This window comes from Sinohyriopsis cumingii, chromosome 7, assembly GCF_028554795.1.
Source record: "Sinohyriopsis cumingii isolate HCF-2022 chromosome 7, ASM2855479v2, whole genome shotgun sequence".
NCBI classification, from domain to species: domain Eukaryota; kingdom Metazoa; phylum Mollusca; class Bivalvia; order Unionida; family Unionidae; genus Sinohyriopsis; species Sinohyriopsis cumingii.
Genome location: NC_142967.1, coordinates 112,471,393 through 112,497,796, shown reverse-complemented (window position 1 = coordinate 112,497,796; position 26,404 = coordinate 112,471,393). Strand labels below are relative to the sequence as shown.

The 26,404-nt window shown below is 34.2% G+C and overlaps 1 protein-coding gene across 5 annotated transcripts in view; it reads right to left on the bottom strand.

Moving 5' to 3' along the window:
• The window catches only part of LOC149795943 (uncharacterized), an 82,950-nt gene extending 56,810 nt beyond the window's left edge, over positions 1-26,140 (bottom strand). For 4 of the 5 annotated variants that reach the window (XM_089965865.1, XM_089965867.1, XM_089965863.1 and 1 more), the window contains exons 1-8: positions 25,876-26,140; positions 23,332-23,392; positions 19,852-19,928; positions 17,742-18,032; positions 15,278-15,408; positions 12,099-12,330; positions 6,989-7,276; positions 2,970-3,224 (exon numbers count right to left, since the gene is read on the bottom strand). In XM_089965865.1, coding sequence (XP_089821991.1) covers positions 2,970-3,224; positions 6,989-7,276; positions 12,099-12,330; positions 15,278-15,408; positions 17,742-18,032; positions 19,852-19,928; positions 23,332-23,351 — 1,294 coding nt within the window. In that variant the 5' untranslated portion in view covers positions 23,352-23,392; positions 25,876-26,140. Of the gene's footprint in view, positions 1-2,969; positions 3,225-6,988; positions 7,277-12,098; positions 12,331-15,277; positions 15,409-17,741; positions 18,033-19,851; positions 19,929-23,331; positions 23,393-25,875 lie in introns of those variants that run through there. The other variant, XM_089965868.1, reaches the window with a different exon arrangement.
• Between the last annotated feature and the right edge of the window lie 264 nt (positions 26,141-26,404).

Here is a 26,404-nt window from a genome sequence, read left to right as displayed (position 1 = left end):
TCCTAGTCCAAGTGTGGATTTCGAGCCGGCAGGTCAACTGTAGACATGATCTTCTCACTACGTCAGCTGCAGGAGAAGTGTTGCGAGCAGCAGACGCCACTGGTTAGTCGGAGTGGACTCTTCAGACTCTTGCAGAAGATTGGTTGCCCCCTATGTCTGCTTGCTGTCATTTTGTCGTTCCACGAGAACATGCACAGCACAGTGTGCTTCAATGGCGCAAGATCTGAAGCATTCCCAGTCATCAGCGGAGTCAAACAGTGATGTGTCCTTGCGCCGACGCTCTTTGCCATCTTCTTCTCCATGCTTCTCCATTACGCATTCAAGGACTGCATCGAGGGAGTGTACATCCATCCCAGGGCTGACGGCAAGCTGTTCAACATCGCCCGTCTCCGTGCTAAGACTAAACTCACAGAGGTACTCATCTGTGAATTGCTCTTCGCCGACGATGCAGCCTTGACATCACAGATGGACTGCAGCAGCTGGTATGCCGCCTCTCCCATGCTTGTAAGGAATTTGGACTGACCATCAGTTTGAAGAAAACGAACGTCATGGCGCAGGACGCAGACTCCCTTCCCTCTGTCACCCTCGATGGGTACAACTTGGAAGTTGTCGAGAACGTCACATACCTCGCGTCTAACATCTCCAGCTCACTGTCCATTGATTCTGAGGTGAACGGCAGGATTGCCAAGGCAGCAGCAGTGATGGCCAGACTTAACCAGAAAGTCTAGAACAACCCCAACCTCACAGAGAAGACCAAACTGCGTGTCTACCAAGCCTGCGTACTCAGCTCACTTCTCTACAGCAGCGAAACATGTACCACCTATGCAAGACACGAGAGGAAACTCAACAGCTTCCACCTGAGATGTCTGCGGCGCATTCTTCACATCCAGTGGCAGGCCAAAGTACCCAACACAGAGGTTCTAGAACGCGCCAACATGAACAGCATGTTCTCCATTCTCAGCGAGAGGCGCCTTCGCTGGCTTGGCCATGTCAAGAGAATGGACCCAGGCCGCATTCCCAAGGACCTATTATATGGGGAGTTAGCAGAAGGTGCACGACGAACTGGACGGCCACATCTGCGCCACGAATATGTTTGCAAGAAGGATATGAAGGCGGCAAACATCAATGTCAACGACTGGGAGAGCTGTGCAAACAACCGTTGCAGCTGGCGTCTAGCTGTCAGACAGGGAGTTCAAAACGCAGAGGAAGAGAGAAGAATAAAACAAGCTGAAAAGTGAGCTAGAAAGAAGGATAAACAAAAGCTTACTTTGGAGCTACGCCATCGTCTCCCGTAGACGGACAGATGCCAAGAATAACTTTGTTTCGTTAGTATTCCGCCAATAGCTTACTTGATCACATATATAATTCGTCGATCCACTCTTTTAAAACATTTTTTGCAGAAAATCAGATTTAAATATTAAAAATGTTTTGCTCAACTTCAAAATCATTTTGAATACGGAAGTTTTCAATTTTTTATTAAGCATTTACATGAAAATATAAAAAATTACACTATTATATTAACGTTGGAATTTATCAAGAATTATTGCCCGCCATCGTGTCCTAAAATTAACATGTACCAAAACCTTTATCTCTTTTTATGCTGAATGTATTTGAATATAAGATTAACATTACATGCTAATTGCGAAATTCATATTTAGTTTCCTACCTGAATTATAGATATCCTGAAATATTACATACTATGAAAGATTAATTGGAGTCATTTTCGCTATACATATATAATCGTTTATATGTATTCAAACCACAAAGCAGAGGAACGGGAACGTAATGAGTTTCGAGTAACACAGAACAGAAAGTAATCCTACGATTGTTGAAAACTGAGACCTATGCCCTAATTTTGATGTATTCGAGAAATAAACTAAATATAATAAAACTTTATAAGAGAACCTTCATTGAATATGATAAAAATCAAGATATGCATTTGTAGACATTACATTTTAATGTAAGTTTTATGTTACTAACAGGTTGGAATTATTTTAATGAGAAAAAAGTGCATCCAAGGTTTTATTGACAACATCTACTACAAATTATTCTTAAGTCTGATAGGAACGAGTATATACATTTCTTTGTTTATTTGTTAGTTTTTTATTTTACTTTTTGTATTTCATTATATGCCATTTCTTATGTAAAACTGTATTTTATAAAATGACCTTGTCATATAAATCAATTTCATTTTCTTCCTGACCTGAATAATTTATTTTTGTTTCGTAAACAACGTGCTTATCTCAATCTGAGTCCCGAACATTGGAAATTCCCCATGAAATGTCTGGTCTACATGTTGTTTACCACACTTCACAATATAATTTTAGTGACAGATCTTATAATTATAACAAAGATTTTATCTTGTTAACATTTTGAACATTCTATAATGAAAGGTTCCATGAAGTAATATTATTTCATGAAAATGCTAGTTGTGACCTAGGTCTAGTAGTGAACTTTTAGTCTTGTTTACTGCAAAGATACATCTTTTAAACTTGAAATAGCATCTTACAAAGAAATAAGTGCTATTTTTGTGTTCAGAAGTTTGTGCTGTAATTTGTTGAATTTATGTATTCATCGGAAATAACACGTGCTCATCTAAATCAATATTCTTGGAAAGAGAAATTAACTGTGAATGATAGTGAAATTCAAAAAAGGAAATTTTCTTCGAGTGCATTATTGTGATTCAATAAAAGACTATAGACACATCGCCACACCACAGGCTACCATAGGCACATCAACACCTTCAGGGTTGAATTTATTTTGGAATACCACAAAATTCTATTCAAAGCTGTTAAAAATGCTGGGATTGTTTGGGATTAATTCGCAATACCGTATGTTATTTTTACATTTTCATTTTGTATTGTAGGGAATACATTATTAGTTGAATTTTAGAAAACGTGTTGGTTTTCGGTCTTTTCTGTTACTTTGGTTAAGTGCAAAGAGTTGGAATAGGAAATATATATACTCACATTGTACAATTATATCAAGCTGCTTCTGACTTATTAGTGTACCATAGTTCCTTGACTGCGCTGTAGCTTCGCACGTGTAGGTCCCTGTATCCTGCCTGTTGAGGTTGTCAAACCGCAGCACATTGCCCTGTTGCCTATCCTTCCATCGAATGACGTTGGGTGTTGGATTTCCTTTGGCTTCACATATGACTGATACTGACTGGGTCTCATTGACAGTTAGGGGACTACTGACATTATATATGATGACTGGATAGTCTGCAATTAAATATGACATGAAATAATTTATTTTCTGGAGAGCTACTTACACACTTATGCCACTACAGTTTCATGTAAACTACACTGGAATTCTTAAGTTTGGGAGAAACGAGGCATCATTAAGTGTCTAAGTTAATCCTTGTTCCTCTGATATCATATTATGAATGTGTATCAGTGAGAACAGGCCAGTATATGTGCTTTTTCAAAATATTTCTTCTTCTGTCTCAAATGACATTCCTCTTACATTGCAAAGGCAAATATAAATTCACTCAGCGCACTGAATATTCATCCACTAGGTCGCCAATACATAAGACGAAATAAAATTAGTCAATTTCTATATGAAGCACCATTTCGAAAAATCTAATAGATAACTCAGCCTGGCACTTTTAAATATTGACCGAAATGCAGAGAAACAATTATAAACACAACACGGACAGAAACGAAAATGATTCGAAGTGTCTCTTTCCGCCATAATCTGGAAGGTATAACAGGGTTATAAGAGGTCTTTTGTAAAATTAAGGCCGCAAATTTACCATTAGATATTTCCAAGAATCATTGTAGTCACCGGTGGCTATCCATGAATATAGCAAATAGGTTCATAAATGTTTGTAGAAAGGATAATTATTTCAATCATGTTGTCACTCCTATGTGTTGTGTTATATAATATAAATCTAAACTATTAATCATTTTAATGTGCTTTTATGATACACATATACGTATTTCACGCACTTAATTGCTGGTATAGGTAACAAGAAGACAATGTTGATAAATATGAAAATGTTTCAGACAAATAAGTATAACTAAATTCATTTATAGTTCATTACCCATTTTATCCTAAATTAAATTTTACTGTGATTCTCCTTATCTCCTAGGAAGTTGTATACCCCTATTTCGGCCATTTTACCCATTATTTTCAATATGCTAAAGCAAAAGTCAAATTTGAAGCAACACAAATGTAATGAAATTTGAAACAGGTTATTAACATTTGTTGTATCATTTAAGATATTTGCAGATCTTTTATTTCAGCGAGGCATTTAAGAAACTTTAAGGCAATTAATGCAACATCGAAATGTATATTAAGTATTAAGGTATAACCATACCTTAAATCTAACATCTTCCTTGTCAATAAAATCTGGTAAAATCTTTACATCCCAGATGACAATTACTATGACAACCGTTTTGATGAACCAGGTTTATCATGTTGATTCAGAGGTTTCTCTTTGCCTTCACGTCTATGAAGAGTTTACAGATATTTTGTTTACAGATGTGTATTTATTGGTTATTAGTTACCATTTTGATCTTCCTTTTTTCGGATAAGAAGTAAATCATAGGAATGCTGATATTATCTGGCGTCGATGTCGTTTCCTCATTGTTCCAGTTTTTCATGTAACTATTAAACTCTAACAATACATGCAGGGATTTCATGCAAATAAACATTTACAAACGTTTAGTGGATGGGAAATGCTTCTAAATGTTGCCCTACCACTACAATGGTAGAGCATATAGTTAGTCTTGTGTGTGTACGTCCATTATTCCGCCTCATCTAGTTTTACGTTTAGGTTCTATTCAAGAACTGTATTGCAGTATTCGTGTTCTGTGAACGCATTTCTCGTCAGCTTAAATTCATACAAGAATGGGCGGCGTTTGGCGGGATGGATTGAAGGGCTAAGGTACCCGTGATTGCCGCACACGTTAATAGAACTCAAGGAACCTTATTTTGACAGGTGCTTTTATATTCGAATATTGCATGCATATAACGTTTATTGTCCTTCTTTAAAGAGATATCGCCCATGTTTTCTTATATTCTGAGACCCAGCCCCTGTGTCATGTCTTGAAAGCGTTTGATATATACACCATATAACCACATGTACACATGTTTTGATAACGGATATGCCATATAATATGTTTAACAAATATTGGTTCCTCTTTTTTGCCTTACCTCCGTTTTGCTTTCCCAATGCATTAGAAACTGATCAGATCCCTGTACTAATTTTATATCTTTGCAAAAGTATTAATTTTCACAAACAGCCATGGGTATTTCAACTGCTTTACAATAAGGACAACATAGAGATCTGCATGTTCTGAATTACAAATACACGTTCTCAATATAACCGACAGGAAATAATAAAAACAAATGGAAGGCAAAACTGTCATGTCTGTTTAATTCAGGTGTCTGTTAAGACGGTTATTTGTGTATGTGGAAATAGAATAAAGTAAAATCTATGTACACTACAATACTTTACCTGATCACATAACGGACAAGTATCGTTCAATGTTTTAAGCATTAGCGAACTTTTCAACTCATCGAAATCAACGACAAAACTCTGGAGCACCTGTAGCATTCTATAACATATTTCTGATCAATTTAAAATGAAAAAAAAAAACGAATTATTTGTTTCTCCGTATGATTCAAATGGTTAATCTGATCATCTAGTAAATTTCAGTAAATATAACAAGTAATGTAAGTTGTATCAGTAGATTTCATGGTACCACATACACGTTTTTACAGCCAGTATGTATATATAAAGTAACTCTTCAAATGTTTGTGGGTCATAATTGTTTTTCAATGAACGTATACGTATACTGCATTGGTTGTATTAATTCATACTAGTTTTAATTACTTTAAGCATTTGTAACAAATACAAGAGATTTTAATGTTATATAATGCTTCTGTTTCATTGTAACATGAAGGTTTAGAGACAACTTGTGTCTTATTTGTAAATTTTGATGTGAACTTTTAGGTACATTTAGCATAGAAATCTTCGTAGAAATTGATGGATGCAATAAATGATCCATATCTAGCAATACGTGTTACTATCACAAAATTTCAATAGATGCAATAAATGATCCATATCTAGCAATACGTGTTACTATCACAAAATTTTAATAAAGTCTTATATCAGCTACTTAGTTTCGAGATATTCTTGTCGCGTTTTATGCGACATGTAAATCAATAACATTGATGATACACACAAATTATTGAGAAATTCTAGACAATTTGGATGATGGATGCTTGTTGTGATTAATCGTATACTAAACTGGAAAATTCGACTATCAGGTTTTTGTATCTAAACAATATTTTGTGTATATCTTTCATCCCTAACATAAGGATCTATAACTAGTGTGTTCGGTTGGATGGGATATAATGCCAATCGCAAAACGGCAATATTTCGCAGTGTGTTCTCGTCACTTCTGACCGTATAATATAACACATTAAAAATATTTGCCTGAAAACAATATTAATACATTCAATAAATCCTTTAAGATTAATTACAATCTGCAGAAATATACATCTGGATGCTAATGGCAAGAGTTAGTCAATAATTGCGCAAAGCTATTAAGAATAATGTTTAACCTCAATAAAACATAGCATAGTGATCATATATTACACAAGTCTAAATATGGACTATATTAAAAGGCTGTAGGAAAAGAGATATTCTGACTTCATTTTATTATTCATTTTTAATTAAAATTTTCTCATATCTATATAATCGGTTTTTCTTGTCCACGCTAACATACAATAAGTTATGTTTATTGAAGACATTCAGATCACCATCTATGAAGCAAACACTGAAAATTCAACGTTATTTAAAGCGATGAGCTTTGTTTTAATGCTCTATAAATTTATAAGCATTCATAATTTCATTGTAAACTTTTTGAGTTGTTGCTCTCATGCCTTCAATAGCAATTCATGATCCATAAGTTATATGTATTTAATTTCTGCTCTAACATAAACAGTAATATTTTGTATAATTTAAATTCACCTTCGACACTGAGCTTTGGTTTATACGACTCGACTGCTCTAGAAGGATGAAGGTTGTAAGCCCGACAGTAGATCGATTTATCATGATCCTCGTTGCTAGGGGTGAAAAACAACTGCCAGGTAGTAGAATTCTTCATTTCTGATCCAACGTACCATTCTATATCTGTGTCTGGTCGACTGTCTCCAGGAACACAGCTGATGGACACCATTTTGTTCGATTGCACGTGCAAGATAGATTCGTCTAGAACAGGTTGCCCGTTGAGGTATAGTTTTACCTCAGTTACCTGTACTGTATAAAATAGATCATCATAAGTAATCCATCTGTTTAGAATGTATTATGTGGGGAACTGTAAAGGTCCCAATTTAGTTTGTCTGGCATAGTGGGAAAATAATGACGCGAACATCAAACTAGTCAAAGCGTTAAAAGGCCAATAATTATTGCCTAATAATTATGCATAAAACACTTTCGTTTTCAAAAAGATCCCCACTCAGTCTGTTATATAAACAATTCATATAGTTACTGAACAGCATCAAACATGGCAAAAGAGAAATAACGCTAAATAGGTAAATATAATCTCTAAAACATTTGCAGAGTATATCACAAAGAAGTCTGAAACATGAACAATACCAGAAGTGTCGGCCAAAAACAATCTGCGTATGTGACCTAGATAGTTGATGTCGACCCTGGTAATTTGATGAAAAGTATTTATTCTAGAATCAACAATGGATGGCTAGATGGGTGAATTTGCTGGGTTCTCCAGAGTCTAATATGGTATCCTTTTCTAATAGTGACATGAATAAAACGTCTTCATCCGAATATTATGTTGGACCCTACGCAAACGTATTCGATTAGTAAAAGCAGTATTTTAATTAAAATGTTTATTTTGTGGATATGCATCCTGTAAAACAATATACATAGTATAGAACTTTGTTATTCGAATTCGAAGTCCTTAACTATTTTAAAAAACTCTTTGGCATAGGAACAATGTATTCGTTATTAAAAAGTATAACTGCAGGAATATAGAGAAGTAGCTTAGACTTACTCTAAAATATAAAAACGAAAGCCTACTGTTATTTCAAAAGTCTTCTTGATAAAACAGTTACATTCATCACAACATGAAGATCTACCTTCCTTCTTTAATCAAGAGCTAGCATCCATGATAGTTCTAATTGATCGAATTATCTATACAAATATTTGTTGTTTTTTTTCTAAAAGCGGATAAATGCCAAAAATTTTAAATGTTTAAAGATAATCAAACATATCAATATATCAATCACAATTTGTTCGTTTCAAAACATTACCTCTTCAGATAATGAGGGCATTTAATTTCGTTTGAAGGATCTTTTGAAACGTTTTTCATATTACGAATGTATCCAAGCGTATAAGCAATTGTTGATATAATGATGAACTACGTTTTCTCAATAAGTAATCAAATAAATTGCTGAAGATAGATAGGTCTCCCATCCAGCATAATAATATTCATAAAATATCAAGGTTTTAATGCTCCCTGAGATGTCCTTAATGTAGGTATTTAGGTATGTGTTTGTGTGCGTGTGCGTGTGTGTGTGTACGAGCATTCACGCGTGCGTGTGTGCATGTATGCATGTGAGTAAGTGTGATGCATGCATGTGTATAGATGCATGTAGGAATGTATCCATAACTATATCTACACGCGTTTGAATGCATGTACCTATATATCCATATATGTCAGCATGTATGTACGCATGTAAGCATGTATGTATACATATATATCTATATGCGTATGCATGCATGTGCATATGTAGATAAGTATGCATGTAGGTGTGCATGCATCTATGTACTAATTCGATGATAAACTCGTACATCAATGAAGTTATAAAAACAATTTTAAAACAAGAGGCATTTTTCTTTTGTTGGCTTTAATGAAAATATTTCCTTCTGCATGTTTAAGAAAAAAATGTTCAACGTTGGAAGTTTTGAGTATTTCGTGTTTTTATTATTGAGCAGTTTTTCAATTAATCAGAAGCAGAGAAATAAATTTAAAAAAAAAAAACAAACAAAACAGCCCCAATCATCTCCAGATACGTTTTCGTAAAAACAATTATATTTGCTCGAATTACTGCCTAGTTGTAAAATATGTACGAATTAGTCCAAATCCTCGATATTACTGGTATTGTTAGTGCATAAACTTAATATATTCACTTAAGACAAACAACACAACGGTTAAGAAAATGTTTATTTTATATCTTGACACAAAACACTAGTACAATACCTCGAACATACAGCCTACATCCCCCCGAATCCACTGTTCTTTTAGGGTCAACTTTGTACGCTCGACAAAATATCACCTTATCATCATCCATACTTCTAGGGATGAAAGTAATATTGTCACTGATTCCTGAGCCCTTATTATCTTCGCCAATGAACCAGTCTATTGTAGGGACAGGTCGACTGATTCCGGAAACACATCTCAAGGTCACTGTCTCCCCACTTGTAACTTTCAGGCTAGATGCGTTTCGCAAAGACTGACTACTATATTTTAACTCAACCTCTGAAACTCGAACTAGTTGTTGTTGTTGTTGTTGTAGGGATTTCAGCACACGATAGGCTATACATGGCGGCCAATATTAATGGTGGAGGAAGAACCTGGGAAAACCTCGGAAAGAACCACCGACCCACGAGAAGCTACTGGCAAGCTTTCTCACATACCCACATTGGCTGAATCCGAGACTCGAACCCACGCAGACAGAGGTGAGATGGCAGTGATCCGTAACGGAGAGCGTTTTAGACCACTTGGGGCCCCATCTCGAACTAGTAAGTAATTAAAGACAAAGGGAGTTAAGCTCACACACACACACACACACACACACACACAGATATATATATATATATATATATATATATATATATATATATATATATATATAGTACGATATTTATAGTAAGATAATGAAATATGTCAGCGGGAGAAAATTATATCACCACAGGAGCGATATCAATTTTTGAAATTCTGTTTTCCCGTTTCTGTATTATATTCTTCCTACTGTATGTCATTCAAACCTGCATTTCCTTATGTATGCTTCTTTCTTTTTCTTCGTCTTCAGCTCCTTCTCTCTCTCTCTCTCTCTCTCTCTCTCTCTCTCTCTCTCTCTCTCTCTCCTTCCTCCATTCATTGTTCTCTCCCTCCAATAATGATGTACCGATCGTAAAATATGGCAACTATAGACCCACTCGTGTACATTTATGCAATCAATGAGGTGCCATCAATAATAGATTACAATCTAACTCCAATCAGTAAAATGACTTCAAGCATTACCTTTATATATCTAGTTATTTTACATGAATCACTAAATCTATTAGTATGTGAACTTACATGACCCGTCTCTATTTGTCATCCATATTTTATTGTATTCCTGTAATACTTTACGTCAAACGGTACACATAGTTTAGACGAAACAAAATTTGTAGTTAAAAGCAGTATATCAGTTTTGAAGCAGCAATGTTACCTTACATCTCAATAGTGTTTTAGAATTCAATGGATAAATTGGACGATCAATGATAATTAGCACTAGTTGCAAACCGAAATTAAGTGACAATCGAATATTTGATTCAGAAATATTTCAATATCACACTATACATATATAATATGATATAATTTCTATTTTGGTGTGAACATTATAAACAAATATAACTCCTACGTACTACATGTAATGAATACATTGTAACATACCTTTCTTTTAAAAGAGAAATGTAAAAATACATGAACATGCTTGAGACGAATCAATTGTTTAATGCAATAAATATTGTCCTTTAGTTTTCATAAATTATTCATTTTTGGAAAGCATACCCGTGCTCTAATAATTATAATCCTACTGTCATGTTGCAAGATTTCTGTGGGACATTGTCGACCATGCTATAACAACCGTACTAAGCGAATGGCATGGAATATAGGAAAATATTACATTAGTATTTATAAAATATTTCTTTATTTATGATAAGCGATTTGAAATCAAATGTATGACAATATAAAGTTCGATTAATTTTTTAGGAAAATGTTTACCGAGCTGACTGTGGCTATCGATCGTTATTAGAGGTTAATTCTATTTAATAGCCAAATTATGATTTGTAGCATTGCAAAAATTTCTGGTCTGCTGTAAACAGTCGTTAACTGTCATCTATTTGTATAACAAATATGGTGATTTTCATAGATACGGACAAATTACCAAGGCGTTTTAGGGAGTCACTTTGACAATTTAGAATAGATACCTGATGGTAATAAGCATGCGTAGTATGATCAAATATAGCAGAGTTGCACAATGTGTTCTCTCTGGCCTTTAGGGCAAATTAAGACAACAAAGAAATCAGGCCAGAGAAGAGTAATTATATTAAAGAAATTAGTGTTTGCGGCCGTCGAGTGGTCTTAGAAAATGAAATCTGGCCCTTGGCCGACAAAGGTTTTGCACCCCTGATACAAAGTCATGAAACTCTACTATTTTCCTTTCATTTGGTATTTAATGATAAACATATCAAGGAACTGATCTCTAAGATAAGAATAAAACGATTCATTTCATAATGTGAAGAGACTTATTTGTACAAAATGTGTTTTCTTTTGTTCTACATTTTTCTTCTAAATACGAATAAAGAAAACTTGTGATGACACATGTTTGATAATTTCATTCATTGGATTGATAAATAACTTAGAGAATGGAAATATATATTAACAACTGCAAGAGTATTTGAAATATTAAAGTGACATAATTCCGTGACATCCTGTTAATCACATATTACCCCTTTGGCAGCTGTGTTTGGGCATGTTTAACCGTTGTCTTTGGATAATGAAAAATGTTTCCCAAGAAATTATTATAAATAATTACGTTTTTGGGTTCAAATAATACATGAGTTTGAAGTGTGCGAAAGTTGAGAAAGAACTTAATCAGTATAATGAAATGTACAGATTTACAGATTACGTATGGTGTATTCGTATAACCACTACCATAGAGGTTGTAATGGTCAAACCTTCATATATAAGAGTGCAACAAAAGCTTTTGCAGCGGAAAGAATACGTTGGTCTCTTGACGTTAGATTCGTGAGCTCATGCTGCGACCGCATTATGCGAAAGAAAATACATAACCTGCAAATGTTATTCCCTTCGATGTCGAAGAATTTATGTTTCTCGAAGAATCCAAATATTCTATCCCACAAAAGAAATTGACAGTCTTGTTGCTATTGTCACGCCACGTGGTGTAAATGGGGAGAATGAGACTGCTTGCAAAGATATTTTCAGGGTATGAACAATTTCCTCCCACTCCTTTCATTGTTGCACTTGCTGCGTTGTACAATCCAGTTTCCTTACCCTGCAAATGCTAGAATATAAAATATAAAATGCAATATGTTCAACCTGACTGAGTTTTTGAATAGGAATATATTTACCTTGGAATGAAGAAATACATTAAAATGTTGGATACTGTATTATCTCTTAATAACGAGAAACAGTTCTATGGATACATTGCATGGCATGATATAACATTATGTAACCGTCAACTAGTCAGACAATATGACGCAACGTCACATCATCCTTCTTGTCATAGACAATCTACTTGAATCCAAAAATACAATTTTAGCATTGCACGACTATTTCAGTATAATACGTCTGAGCAAAGATTATGCAATATGTATTTATAGAAACCGGAATGCGCAACGACCGACACTTAAATTATAGTATGTACAGTAATTAAGTAATATAACTTAAATTTGATATATTTATAAACATTGGTTCTGATTATTAGATTTATATATCTGATTCATTGTATAGGTCTCAACAGTGTTTTGTATATATACTTTCTTAATTGAGAAGTCTAAAGTTCTTATATTGGAAGGAGACTAGGAATGGTTTTCATTGATTTCAGAACTAATTTTATTAATTGTCCCTTCATTCAACTGTCACCAAGTAAACCTTCAAACATTTCGAAACTTGTAACTTATTGTTTGTGTTCAAAGGGTATCATCTACATTCACCAAGACTAACATAATTATTCGCAGTATTTGGCACATTAAGATATCATTTACAAAATCTTTGATGAATTGCTTTTATTGTTATGCACATTTAATTGTATTTGTTAGTTTCTTCTCCATGATTATATGTTATGTGTAATTTATTTTGGACTTGACCTTGTCTAAAATCAATTTCAGTGTGTATCTGACCAGTAACATATATTTTGTAAACAAATGATGCATAGTAAATATTTACCTGTGTGTTAGTTAAATATTTTGATAATTAATAATGAAGGTAAATAAGATTAATTGTTTTTGGGTTTAGGGCATTGAAATTCCCCCATGATACATATGTTGTTTCTCATGTTCTTTATAATAAGTTTAGTAATAGATCCTATCTTGTTTACAACTTAAAAATTCTAGAAAAGCACTTTTGACCCTTATCCTGGTCCTACGTTTGTGTCTTGGTTTTCTATATGATATTACTCATTCTTACATTTAACATCTTTTTCGCCTTAGTCTGTATCAACCTCAATGTGAAAAGCAACCCAACCCGTCCGAGAAAAATGGTACCGTTTGAATGGGCTTGCCCTTATAATAGCAACATTTATAATGTCTTAGAAGACTACCATTTTGAAAGACAATTATTTGACTACATTATTTTTCATTCCAGTTTCAATACAGAATTCATATGTGGCATTAATTTTGCCGTTCCAATAACCGAACAGTTTCAGAACAATTGGTCACATCATCTGTATACAACTAAGCAAATATCTCTGGTTTAATCCATGTGATGAAAATACCCTCATCACACTGACTTCGTAATTTTGAAGTAAACCAAGAGAAAGACCAAAATAATGGAATCGGGGTTAGAAAAATCCTTGTATTGTTCCCATATTGCAGTTCAAATATCTGGTAGGTCCTTTGTGGTGTTCGTAAACAGATTTTCAAAAGAATACATATTTTTCAAAACTGTAAAACATATCCATCAATACCTTTCTGTCCAGGAGAAAAACAATAAATAACAGCAAAACCTATCAACACATTTTTATATATACTTCTGAATAATTGCATGCAAACTGAATATATTATCACATGTCCTGTAGTGCTGTCGAAAGCCTACCAGATACTCGTCTGTTAGATTATTGCTTTCTGCCAGTCTATATATATATATATATATATATATATATATATATATATATATATATATATATATATATATATATATATATGTTCCAAATAGATGTGAATAAGGTTGCAGAGTGTATTTATTATAGATATTGTCCTGTAGTTGCTTGGGTCATTCATACTCCAATTCTCAAATATCAAATATATCATACATTTTACAACTGCTTTGGAAATTACCCCCGTTTCATATATGCTATTAAAGAGTCCTTTCGAAATTAAATAATGCAAACGACCGGAATCTTGTCGGGATCCGGATTTATATTTTTCAAACAACGAACTCTATCTATTATATCTTCATCTGTAATTGGTTAATTCAGTTCGAGATTGTCATTTTCGTTTCTTGCAGTACCATCTTTGTCATCCATATTTTCATATCTGCAAGAATCTGTAAAACTAAAAGGGGACGAACATATTCAAACCAGTCATTCTTTGTTACTTTAGATTCACTTACATTTACCATTTTATAGTATATTCGCTTTAATGCTGGTCAAAAATTGCTGGGGGTGGGTGGGTAATTTGTTGATTTATATGCTTATCTCATCGACGTTTCATTTATTGACGTTTTCATATGATACCGTAGTTTAAACGAGTTTCTATTGTGAACGTCTAAATGAATAATGTTGTTTGAAAATCTGTATTTTCTTAAAAGGTAAAATGCCTCCTGCTTCGCATTATCACAGTCTTGATCCCACCGTTAAATTTGCAGGAAAACGAGGAACTTCGGTCTCTGCATATGAACACAAATTTTCAAATATAAAAACCCAAACATTTTTTGCACAGCTATGGATATATAAATGTAATACATTTGGACTTGTTCAATAAATTGCTGCTCAAAAAGTCGAGTGATGAAAATTTTGTCAACAATGTGTTTTGAGTTTCTGTATTTGACCTTTGGACATATGAATACTATATTTTTAATGAGGTGTTTGTCAATAGCAATACAAAGAATAATTGGTGTTATGCATGACAAACCTTTAAGATGAGAAATATTATAAAAACATTAGAAAAGATACAAACATTTGTCATTTGGACTCTTCAGTATTTCGTGTAGCAACTTTTTGTACCCATACTTATTCATGAAGCTATTTAGGTCCCAGTGCCCTCATATACATTATTGGGCAATGTACTTACAGAGTAATACCATTTCACACTTGGAGCAGGATATGTGCATGTATCCGTTTGACATTGCAGGGTAACACTGGATCTGGCAAGGTCAAAATCTGTGTTCCCTCCGTAAGTGAGAGACAGGTTGCTTGGAAAAGCTTTAAATAAAAGAGACAATGTTTTCAGTCGACACTTCTAAAATAATTATCACGGATAAGAAATGGTTATGTTCAAGGAGAACATGCAAACCGTTTGATTGGCAATAACTGTTATGTAATGTAGTTTAACACAATTACAGTGTTTGGACTCTCAGTCTAATAAAGCCTAACATTTCTTAAAATGTTGTATGGAGTGATGAAACAGTGTCTTTGTGTAATAGGATCTATATTTCTTTTTGAACATTGAGACAAATAAAGTTAATGCACACTGATTATAACTATTTTGTACGTAGTATCTTTGCAGATACGTGACGGACAAATTTGTCACTACAAGAAACTGGGCTTTCCAGATTTCCTTTCAGTTAAAAATTTATACAACGAATGGTATATCAAATATACAGTGTACATACTAAACATGTATTTTATTTATATCACATACAAATACATATAATTGCGTTCAAACGCAAGATCTACTGCAAGCAGCAGTGCTTTGATCGAATGCATATAATCAATGAACTCTGCACAACCCTTTCCAGTGTGTCCACTGTTACATGTAGTTCTTTACCTCTTGCGAATAATCATAATCTACTTTGCAAATGATAAGTCGCTTCTTTTATTTTTTGAATTTCTACTTTCATTCATATTGATTTTAAAAATATAAGACACACTTAAAGATGGTTTAAATGAAGAAAGCAGAGAACCACAAACACAGCATGGTTAAGTACATGTACAGTGAAAGAGCAGCATGTTGAAACGTGTTTTCACGGATTTTCGCTGGTATCCTTCTACCATGGTCGATCGAGAGAGAGAGAGATAGACAGACAGACAGACAGACATAGATGTGGTGCTGGACTGAGGGAGTTTTACCATGAAGGCATTTCCGCAAAGCCCATCATAATGTAATTCGATTAGTCTGCTGCATCGCCGGCTAAATCAGGGGGAGAAGAAGGCGGGGGTGGGGGGTAGGGGTGGAGCAGCCTTTTGATATTTGAACACTAAATGATCCGTGTTCAGACCTTTATTATTGAAGTTTATTTTTTAAAAGAGTCAATGGCTTTACCAGATGTCTTTAGAATCTTTGCCGAAAAGATTACAGTACACTGGATACAATGCTACATCACTGATACAAAGAAGATAAGGAAGACGATATAATATAGAGCCCTAAGGAATAACACTTAAAATATGTCTTGAATATGCGTTGTAGTTACCTGTACAAAATATAGGGTCTCTTAGTAAGCTACGACGCATGCCAAGCAACTGAGTTTGAAAAAACGTAAAGGTTGTTAGCATGTTAATAAGCAAATAATGGTTAACCAAATATATAGCCCTTTCTTAAATCAGTGAAGATTGTGCTGGTGATTTTAGCAATTAACGGTTAAATTTAGTAAACATTTTATTAACAATAACTTTTAACCTAATTGTACATTGTTTTATTTGACTAACCTTACCCAGAAGAGACAAGTCAAGTCTGATGTTTCAGTTTCACTTGATTAACTAAGAACTTCATGAAATAATATGTACAATGTATTGATGTTGGTGAAGCCTGATAAAAATGAACTAATTACTCAAAAGTCATAAAAACTAAACTAAAAGGTCATTAAGCATAAATCCTCGCTTTAACTGTCTGGAATAATGAGTTTTTGATGTTTAAGTGATGAAAGCATATGACATTAATTCTGTTTTGATTGCATCGGTTCATGTTCGAGATTTACAACTTTCCATTCCTAGAAAATTTAGATGTGCATTTCACAACATTAAACGTCCTCCATTTTCTATAAGTTTCAAGTGTGAGAACTCAGACAATGAAGATTCGATTAAAGTGAAGTACAATCAGCTCGGGTGTGAATATAGATGTAAACTGATCACGCCAAGTGCAATCAAAAGTACAGCGTAGGCCTATTTAGTTGTATTTTAACCTAGTATGAAAAAGAGTAGGTGACTCAAATTTTACACTACAAGTGGACACACATGAGGCTCTTGTCAATTACTTATCGGTGTGTTTGTAGCACTGACAAAAAATAACATTTATCAGTAAGATGATAGAGGTTAAATATGGCATATGCAGGCTTTGGATTCAGTTTTTTAATTATTGCAATACTGATGCCCCATAGTTGAATGGGAACTGGTATATTGGTAGAATTTTGTTTCATCATTTTGCTTCAATAGTTCATGCCAGTCACATTACATATTATTAATAATGAATGTCGATTATAGATAGTGTAAAACCGTTTCTGGAGGAACCAGTACATCATTGATAATTGATTACCAATCATATTTGCGCTTTCAAACATTATTAAAGTTTGAAATTGTCATTACAGAATGTGTGTACTTACTATAAATCAATATGTCAATGCTATCTGCTTCCAGTGACGAACATTTCCATTTTCCTTGATCTCTGTCTCTATCAAGGGATGCAATGGTTACTTTAGCTTCACGATTGGTGACACTGTATACATAGCTACCGTCTTGGTTTTGTTGAGGTAAACAACTAGCATTGTTACAAACTGTCAAGCTGCTTTCATTCAGGGATATAGAAATTGGTCCAGGCAATGTCCAAGAACACGAAATTGTAGCCATGTACTTCTTCTCGGGTAAAGTTGGACTTTTGGTTAGTGTTACTGTACCTGTAATTCAAACGAAAATGCATTTGAATGAATAAATATTACAATAGTTGTGAGGAAATATTAATGTAGAAATTTAAAAACATTCGACACACTGACACAGCTTGCCTTCTTTTAAGGCACGTAACACATAAAAAGCATGGCATAGCCTCTGGGTGATACGATGTAGTTGTAGTTGTTGTTGGGTTTAATGCCATTTTTCAGCACACAATAGTCTAAAAATGGCGGCCAAAAGTAATGGTGGATGAAGAACCCGGGAAAACCCCGGAAAGAACCACCGACCCACGAGAAGCTACTGGCAAGCTTCCACACTTACCCACATTAGCCGAATCCGAGACTCGAACCCATGCAGACAGAGGTGAGATGGCAGTGATCTGTAAAGGAAAGCGTTTTAAATCACTCGGCCACTCGGGGCCCCCTTGATACGATGTATTTGATTTGATTCAGTTTTAATCGTTGCGGACTCATGAGCTAAATGAACTATTTTATTTTGCTCGATGTAGTGTAATGCTTATATGTAGAGTTGGATTGTTGCTGAGCAGGCCATAGCGTCCAAAGAAAGAAATGGAAACTTAATGTAATCATATATAGCAAAAATGTTATTAGTAGCAATGACCTGCGTTCCTCGACTTAGCTCATTACGTAAAGTTTTAGGATTACGAATAACGAAAGGATATGAAAGGAAGAACTCGTGTATAACAATAAAGCATACGCTAATGATCTTAGATGTTGGGCCCTTAACCCCCCTTGGAATAAATACTAATATGACCGTTTTATCTAGTGCTGATGAAAAAAGATATATATAACCAACGAAATATTCTCTCTTGAATTATATTCTGTATCAATGTTTGATATCAAAATTTTGGAATCCAAACTTTCTTGTCATTCTTATAAATTTGGATATTAGAGTCATAAACTATATAAAGTGCTCATCTTGATGCAATGCCTATACAGTGTTCAATTCCAAACGTTCGGACCATACAGTATTTTATACCAATACCTGAATTCGAAGCTAAAGTCTCGTGCTAGGTCATTCTTGCATAATACGCGATTTGACATATGCTAATGTGCAACCGCTTACTTTGCAATGTGTAAAAGTCGACTTCTTATTGTATGTTAATATATTTAAAACTATTATGTCTTTAAGTGGAAAATTTAATTCGCAATACCGTAAGTTCCTTCTTTACATGTTGGCTTTGTATTCTGTTACTTATCTTAAGAGCAATGCCTCGTAGCAAGTTTGATTGCTTTTTTCCATATTATAAAATGAGTATAGAATTTTTTAAATATTACGATGAAAGTGACTTCCCATGTAAAACTATTCTGAAACAAAGACAGCTTAATAGTATAATGAGGCACCAAGTGATATAAAGGAACGGCCCGCTTCACAAGGACAGCCAGTTAATATTGGCATGTTCTGTTTCCTTTGGCTTTATAATTCAATTCCATGCTTGGCGAAGAATAGATATTTGATTATATTTGATTCTAGATATTTTGGTTTTCAGGTCTTTGTAATAAAATTAAGGTGACATCATGGACATAAATTTAATCAATGCGTGCTTTACAAATTCTGCAAGAAATAAGTAAATATGAAATATAGGTCACATAATATAAGAAGAGTGCCACAGCACATACACGCACTCACGACATAATAGGCAAATACTCCTCAACCTGTGAGCAAACATTAGCTTCGCACGTAAGTACGTGCTACAAATTAGAATATATACACAAAAGTGAATAATATTTAAATTATTTTTGCAAACAAAAATGACAAAGAGACAACTGTTTATAACCACTAGGTTATAGAATATTTAATGTTTACCGGATGAAACTTGAATTGCTGCGAGAAGTAAGACAGCGTCCAAACATGACCAAACTATCAAATTTCTTCTTGGTCTCCTGAAAGAAAACAAAAAATAATATAGTCGATGGTTTTAATAACTAAGTATACTAAGGAAACAGAAAAGGATATTAGCTGCAGCTAAAATGGCCAAGGTTTTCTGTGAGCATTACGTTCAACAAAGGGATCAGTTGGGTATGTTCACAAAAACATATCACAATAATTTCGAAAGTGAATGAAATGATTTTATGGATGAAACGGTAGGATAAAATGAGAAAACACGTGAACATCATAAAGCTTTAAAGTTTTAAGAAGTCGAAAAAATTAAGAGTTCGAATAATTAGTGTGTGTGTGTGTTTTGGATTTTTAACGTAGCTTTAACAAATTGTCAGTCATATTGCTACGATGTCTGCAGCGTGGCAGTTTATAGTGATGTCTAGCACTAGGGCATCATGCTGCATACATGTAGCATAATGTTCCACTCAGTCACATTATCTTGACACCAGGCCTACCAGTCCTAACACTAACCTCTTAATGCTGAACACCAAGCGAGGCAGCTGTTAGTACCATTTGTATAAGTCTTTGTATGACTCGGCCTGGCAGAAAACCCACGACCTCCAGCATCCGAGGCGGACGCTCTAAACACTAGGCCACCGGAGCGGTGTTGCAATTAGCGAATAATGTAGATACATTTCAGCATTAACACGATTGTGAAAGAGAGAGAGAGAGTAAACTCTTAGTGACTTAACAAATGAAATGAAACAGCTTGAAAACTTGGCACGATATATATATAACAGCAATTAACAAAAAGAGCACATTAAAAGTAAATATTTCTTTTTATTCTTCTTTGCAAATAGAAAGAATAGACAATAGACTTTCGATTTAATACTGATTACTGGAATTTTGTTACCTTCGGTGCATAGAAATGTCGCGTGATCATGGTTAAATGGAGATTTTCCAATATTAAACTTCCCGCAATGGTTAATCAGTTTAAGTAGCTGTCTTTAGAGTTATTAAATCCTTTAATTCCATATTTGGTTACATCACTGGAGGGTAAATTGAACAATGTGTACAAATGTTATATGCATTATAGCAAAACGTTAATTTTAAATTTATTGAAAGTACGTAAAGAATGGCATTGATCTGTGTAATTATATCTCTATCGTTTATACTTCCAACATTTGTCGTACTTAATTTGAATCGAAAACGTTTGAAGATGGTTGAAACGCTTCAAAACAGGTATGTCCTTTTGATTTCGTAACAATTTCTGACATCTTAAATAAGGTTGAAATGTGGTCGATGAGATAAAAGAAAGCGAAAAACAGAACACCACCCACACATATGCATCCGTCCAACAGGGATCAAAGATACGATTGCCAAAGAGCAAATCCAGCTTGTTTGACGGTTAGGTGTCCTGCAGATGTTGATAATCATTTTAACTCATCATCAGTCAAACAGAAATTATATGATCTGAACAGCGTTTCTTTGTAAAAAAAAACTAAATCAGAAGATTTATGATTTATAATGATTCAACGTGTGTGAATCTTTATGTCTGCTTCCTGTGACATGTGTACGACAGACACGTAGTAAGAAAGGAGTTCAAGAGGGATTGATATATATATATATATATATATATATATATATATATATATATATATATATATATATATATATATATATATATATAAATCAACCAAAATCATTAATTTCTGCTTAATTAGTCAGTTCGAATTCATGTATAAAAATATATACAGAATTTATACCGAACATTACTAAGCAAAATGATGTTAAAAATTATTTTTGAATGTTTTTCATATTTATTTTAGCAAAACTAAAACTGTAAATGGTTGTCTAAATAAATGATTATCGAAAAGGTTTATGAATTATCGTGGTACATGGTAGGACATCATTTATTTGAATAAACCCTGTATTTTTGTACCACATTGAAACTTGATTTAAAAAATGTGAAAGATATTAGCTCAGTGAAATAAGAGTCCACGGAAGGCTGCGTGTCAGTGATCTTTAAACTTAAAACAGTATGAACCGAAGCATAAAAATTCAAACCTCTTTATCAGTTCAAGCCTTAGCAGATCAGGGTACAGTCCCAACCCTGGTGCACGAGTCTCATTCGTAACAGCGCAATTTGATATAAACCTTACATTGATGGGGATTTGGTTTGCAGATAAATTGGTGTCAAATATCATCTAAGTCTCTTGACATCCCCAAATTCCTAGGACGTAGGATTGACTTGTCAGACAAAACATTTCTGAACCGTATTGCGTAGGATGTAATGAACACAATGGTATGAGTCTTCGTCTTCGTGCCTTGACTCTGGAGTCTGCCTGGTATCAAGTCCCTTACAAGCTTTTATCTGGCCTCATTCACCTTTATATGGCATGAGTGTGATTTAGATTTTTGACGTAGCTTTATCAATTTTCCAGTCATATCGTTACGATGTTTGTTGTTGTTGTGGGGTTTAACGTCATTTTTCAGCACACGATAGGCTATATATGGCGGCCAGTATTAATGGTGGAGGAAGAACCCGGGAAAACCCCAGAAAGAACCACCGACCCACGAGAAGCTACTGGCATGCACGATGTTTGTAGTGTGGCAGATTATAGTGATGTAGCATGATGTCACACCTAGTCATATTATCCTGGCACCAGGCCGATCAGTCCAAACACTAACCTCTTAATGCTGAGAGCCTGGCGAGGTAGCTGTTTGTACCATTTTTAGAAGTCTTTGGTATGACTTGGCCGGGGTTCGAACCCATGACCTCCCGCTTCCGGGGCAGACGCTCTAACAACTAGACCACCAGAGTGTCATCATTTCTAGTAATTATACAGGACGGCCTTTGCTGTGTTTAAGAAGGGTTACGTTAGAAGCCATTTAAAGACTTGGCCAACATCAATTCAATTGTGATTTAATTCCGTCATCGACAGTATGATGTCGTATTATAAAAAGTGCACAGGGGAGGGAGAGGAGTTACTTGTAGATACTGGAATCATTAGACGTCAGCCCAATTGGCGGCATTATTTATGTAATCCATCAAAGGTTCAACGTCACCATTCAAATCAATAGTAACTATATTCTAGGTGCCCGACTGGGTACATTTTCTCGACTTGGAGAACACGATTAGGTCAATAATTAAAAATCCAGAGTTTCTCACAAAGAAATGGGTATCTAACTCCAATTAAAACACGAAGGCACATATGGAGACCTTACACATCCGTTTCGACATGGATATGTTTATACATAACAATTAATATTATAAAGTCGTAGTAAGTTCCACATCAGTATCTACCTTCTAAAAAGTATATAAGTCTATACATGAAATTTAAATTCACTAGGATACATGATTTTGTAAATCTGTCCGTACATCCTTGTTCAACACGTTGTAGAGTCCAAGCGTAAGGTATCTTCAGAATGGAATAAAGGAGGAAATATAAGTGAATAACATACCTGAAATCCTCTTTAAGCATTTTCAACTTTCTACTACAGCAGGACTCTTAGAAGGTAATTCCTTTAAAAAATAAATGAATGTTATTCTATCAGATTCATAACATCACTGATGATTAAATTTGTTTTATTTAAACATTGTATTTGCTAATTTTTTTAAAAAGGTCATGAAAAAATTTCTCTCAGCATAAGTTAACCCATTCCCCATACATTCATACTGGTACAGATTAATTAAACAAACGGCAGGAACAATAAAAAGAAGAAAAATACCATATACGATATGCTGATATCTAATGGATAAACGTTCAGAAAAGAATATATATATATATATATATATATATATATATATATATATATATATATATATATATATATATATGCAAGTAAACTATTAAATAATAGCATTTAGTATGTAATGACAGACATCACCTACCTACTGGTCATTGCACTTTCTGGGGAAAAAAATCATTTTATATTTGGAATCTAAAGAGGAAACGTTACTTAAACCGCCTCGTATCATCAATGTACCTTTGAACAACAAATAAAGCTTTTCAGAAAACTTAAATTCAGATTCAGGCGAGACAACAATATATACGTGTTTGTAGGAATGGGGACCAACATTCGTTAAGGCTAAATATTAGATTTTGCGTTTCAATTGTGTCTTGAGGGCAAATGAAAATAGTATGCCATGTACAGTCTGCTTCCACTGTAGGTTTGCATCAAGGATTATCAATCAGGTGATCATGTCAGAATATTAGACAAAATGTGTATATCCAAAAGATAATACGAAGGAACGCCGTTCCTTCGTAAGGAAATATGGGGTTTTCATTTTAAGAGATCACTTTCCGTTTTGACATTTTCTTGTAGGGTATTTTATATAAAAATAGTAAAGTTAAGAAAACATTTATTTTGTTACTTAAAGTCTTGCATTTAGTCTAGTTGCTGTTGTTGTGGACTTAACGCCGGTTTCAACATCTGATACGCTATACATGGTCGCCAGCATAACTGGTGGAGAGAGGATTCGGAAATCCCTCGAATGGAACCACCGACCTACGCGAAGCTACTTGCAAGCTTTCCCGAGCCCGAGTCTGACGCACTAGCGCCATAGATCACTTGACCACCAGGTAACTCCGCATTCACTCAAGATAATTTTTGGAATTTTGGATTACATAATGTTATCTTGACGGTTTTCCTACCAAAGGAGAAAGAAAAAGATTATGGGGGATTCTTGAAAATAATCATGTTCGAAAAACGTCACACATGTCCTTTTAGCTTAGTTATCCTAAATTTCCTTAGCAACCCATTGTCAATAGGGATCATAATGAGGTCTATACTAGTCCGTGTCAATTTAAACAGCATGACAGCTTGCACTGCTACCGTCTAACAAAATGACAGTTTCTGCTTTCTTTCTTCCAGTGACATAATGTCAATTATTTTGTGTACATGTATGCAGTATGTTCTCGAGTTCACTAAGTTAAACCTACCGTAGGTTCCGTGGTAAGGTATATATTTTATATCATTGCTTTCATTTAAATGTACTGTCATAGCATGAGTATGTTTTAGAAGAATTATTAATAATACACCAATTCAAGTCAATTGTTTATTCTCATTAGCCTATATATGTTTATATAGTACATACTGCAAATACTGGGTCATTATCAAATGATATTCATACAACTTTAAACACAAACTAAAACAAGCTAATCTAATTTAAGCGCAATAAAATTATTTCAATATTTTTTTTTTTTTTTTTTTTTTTTTTTTTTTACGGCATTCGTACGTAATTGATCTGTCAAAAGACATGAATCCAAGTTTATTCTCGGAATAGTAATCGAATCCATTTTGTTTATTAAAGAAAAAAGTGTTTTCTTGACCAGGTGTAAAACCCATCATGACATTCACTTGTGTCAGACGCCAAAGCAATATAAAGGCGTTCACACTGGGAACCTCCCAACTTGAAAATGTGCATCGCAATGAAAAGTTTACAAACGTTACAACCTTTAAACTGTCTGGTATGAAGGCTTTGCAAAACAAAAATGTAAGTCAACGAAAAAAACACAGACATTTTCTTAAGAGAAATCGATATGTCACGAATATTCTTGCTTGAAAAATGATTGCCGAAATGGCCAATATTAATTAAGATTTATTTAGTACTAGAACTGTTTTGGTAGAAAAGCCTGTTACGTTATTTTGCATTGGATGTCAGCAATAACGAGTGCTTCCAAAACAAAAACAAAAAACCTTCACAGCTATTGTTTGCAATGATGCTAGTGTCACAGCAGAATAACAAATTATCATGTATGTGTGTGTGTCAATATTTAAGAGTAGACATTGTTAAATTAATTGCTCTCTGTTGATAATCCTCTCATTGATTGCAAATTAATGTTCACCTTAAGGAGAAACCAGGTGTGTCTACTATTGCTAAGTTTAAGTCTGTAAAAGGTAATAACGTTGAAAAAAGTATCTATATGTTGGATGAAAAGACGACTTCCATGAGAACATTTACATAAAATGTACGCATATTTAACATCTACGTGCTAATAATACCTCATGAAATACCATGTGCTTTGTTACAATGCCACAGGGTCATAGACGTATTCATATTGCTTCGGCTAACATTTGTATCCATCGAATTCCTTTGTGCATGGAAACTTTTGTACTCATCGACTTGGGAACGAATTCCAACATGAATTATTTCAAACAACTTCCAATGTACATAAGCACACTTTCAATGTCTTCTGAAAACCAAAAAAGAGTACACTCGTTTGATTAGCCAACTGCAAGTGTATGACGCAGGTGAAGGAAACGCGATATTAGGTCTTGATTGAATGACTAATCTACACTGTCTACTTAACGAGTTTAAATATAGTATCAACTCATGTCACTCAAGAATATTTCGAAACGATAATTAACCAAACCATGTGTAATATTGACAATGTCATCTCCGGTCACGCCTGATTTTCAATGCACCCAGTGATAATCCAGTAGGTGGAAAAATATCCGTCACAAATGATTTTTCATTTTAATTTACTAATAATAATACCTATAGTGGTAATGCTTTGATCTTTATTTTCCA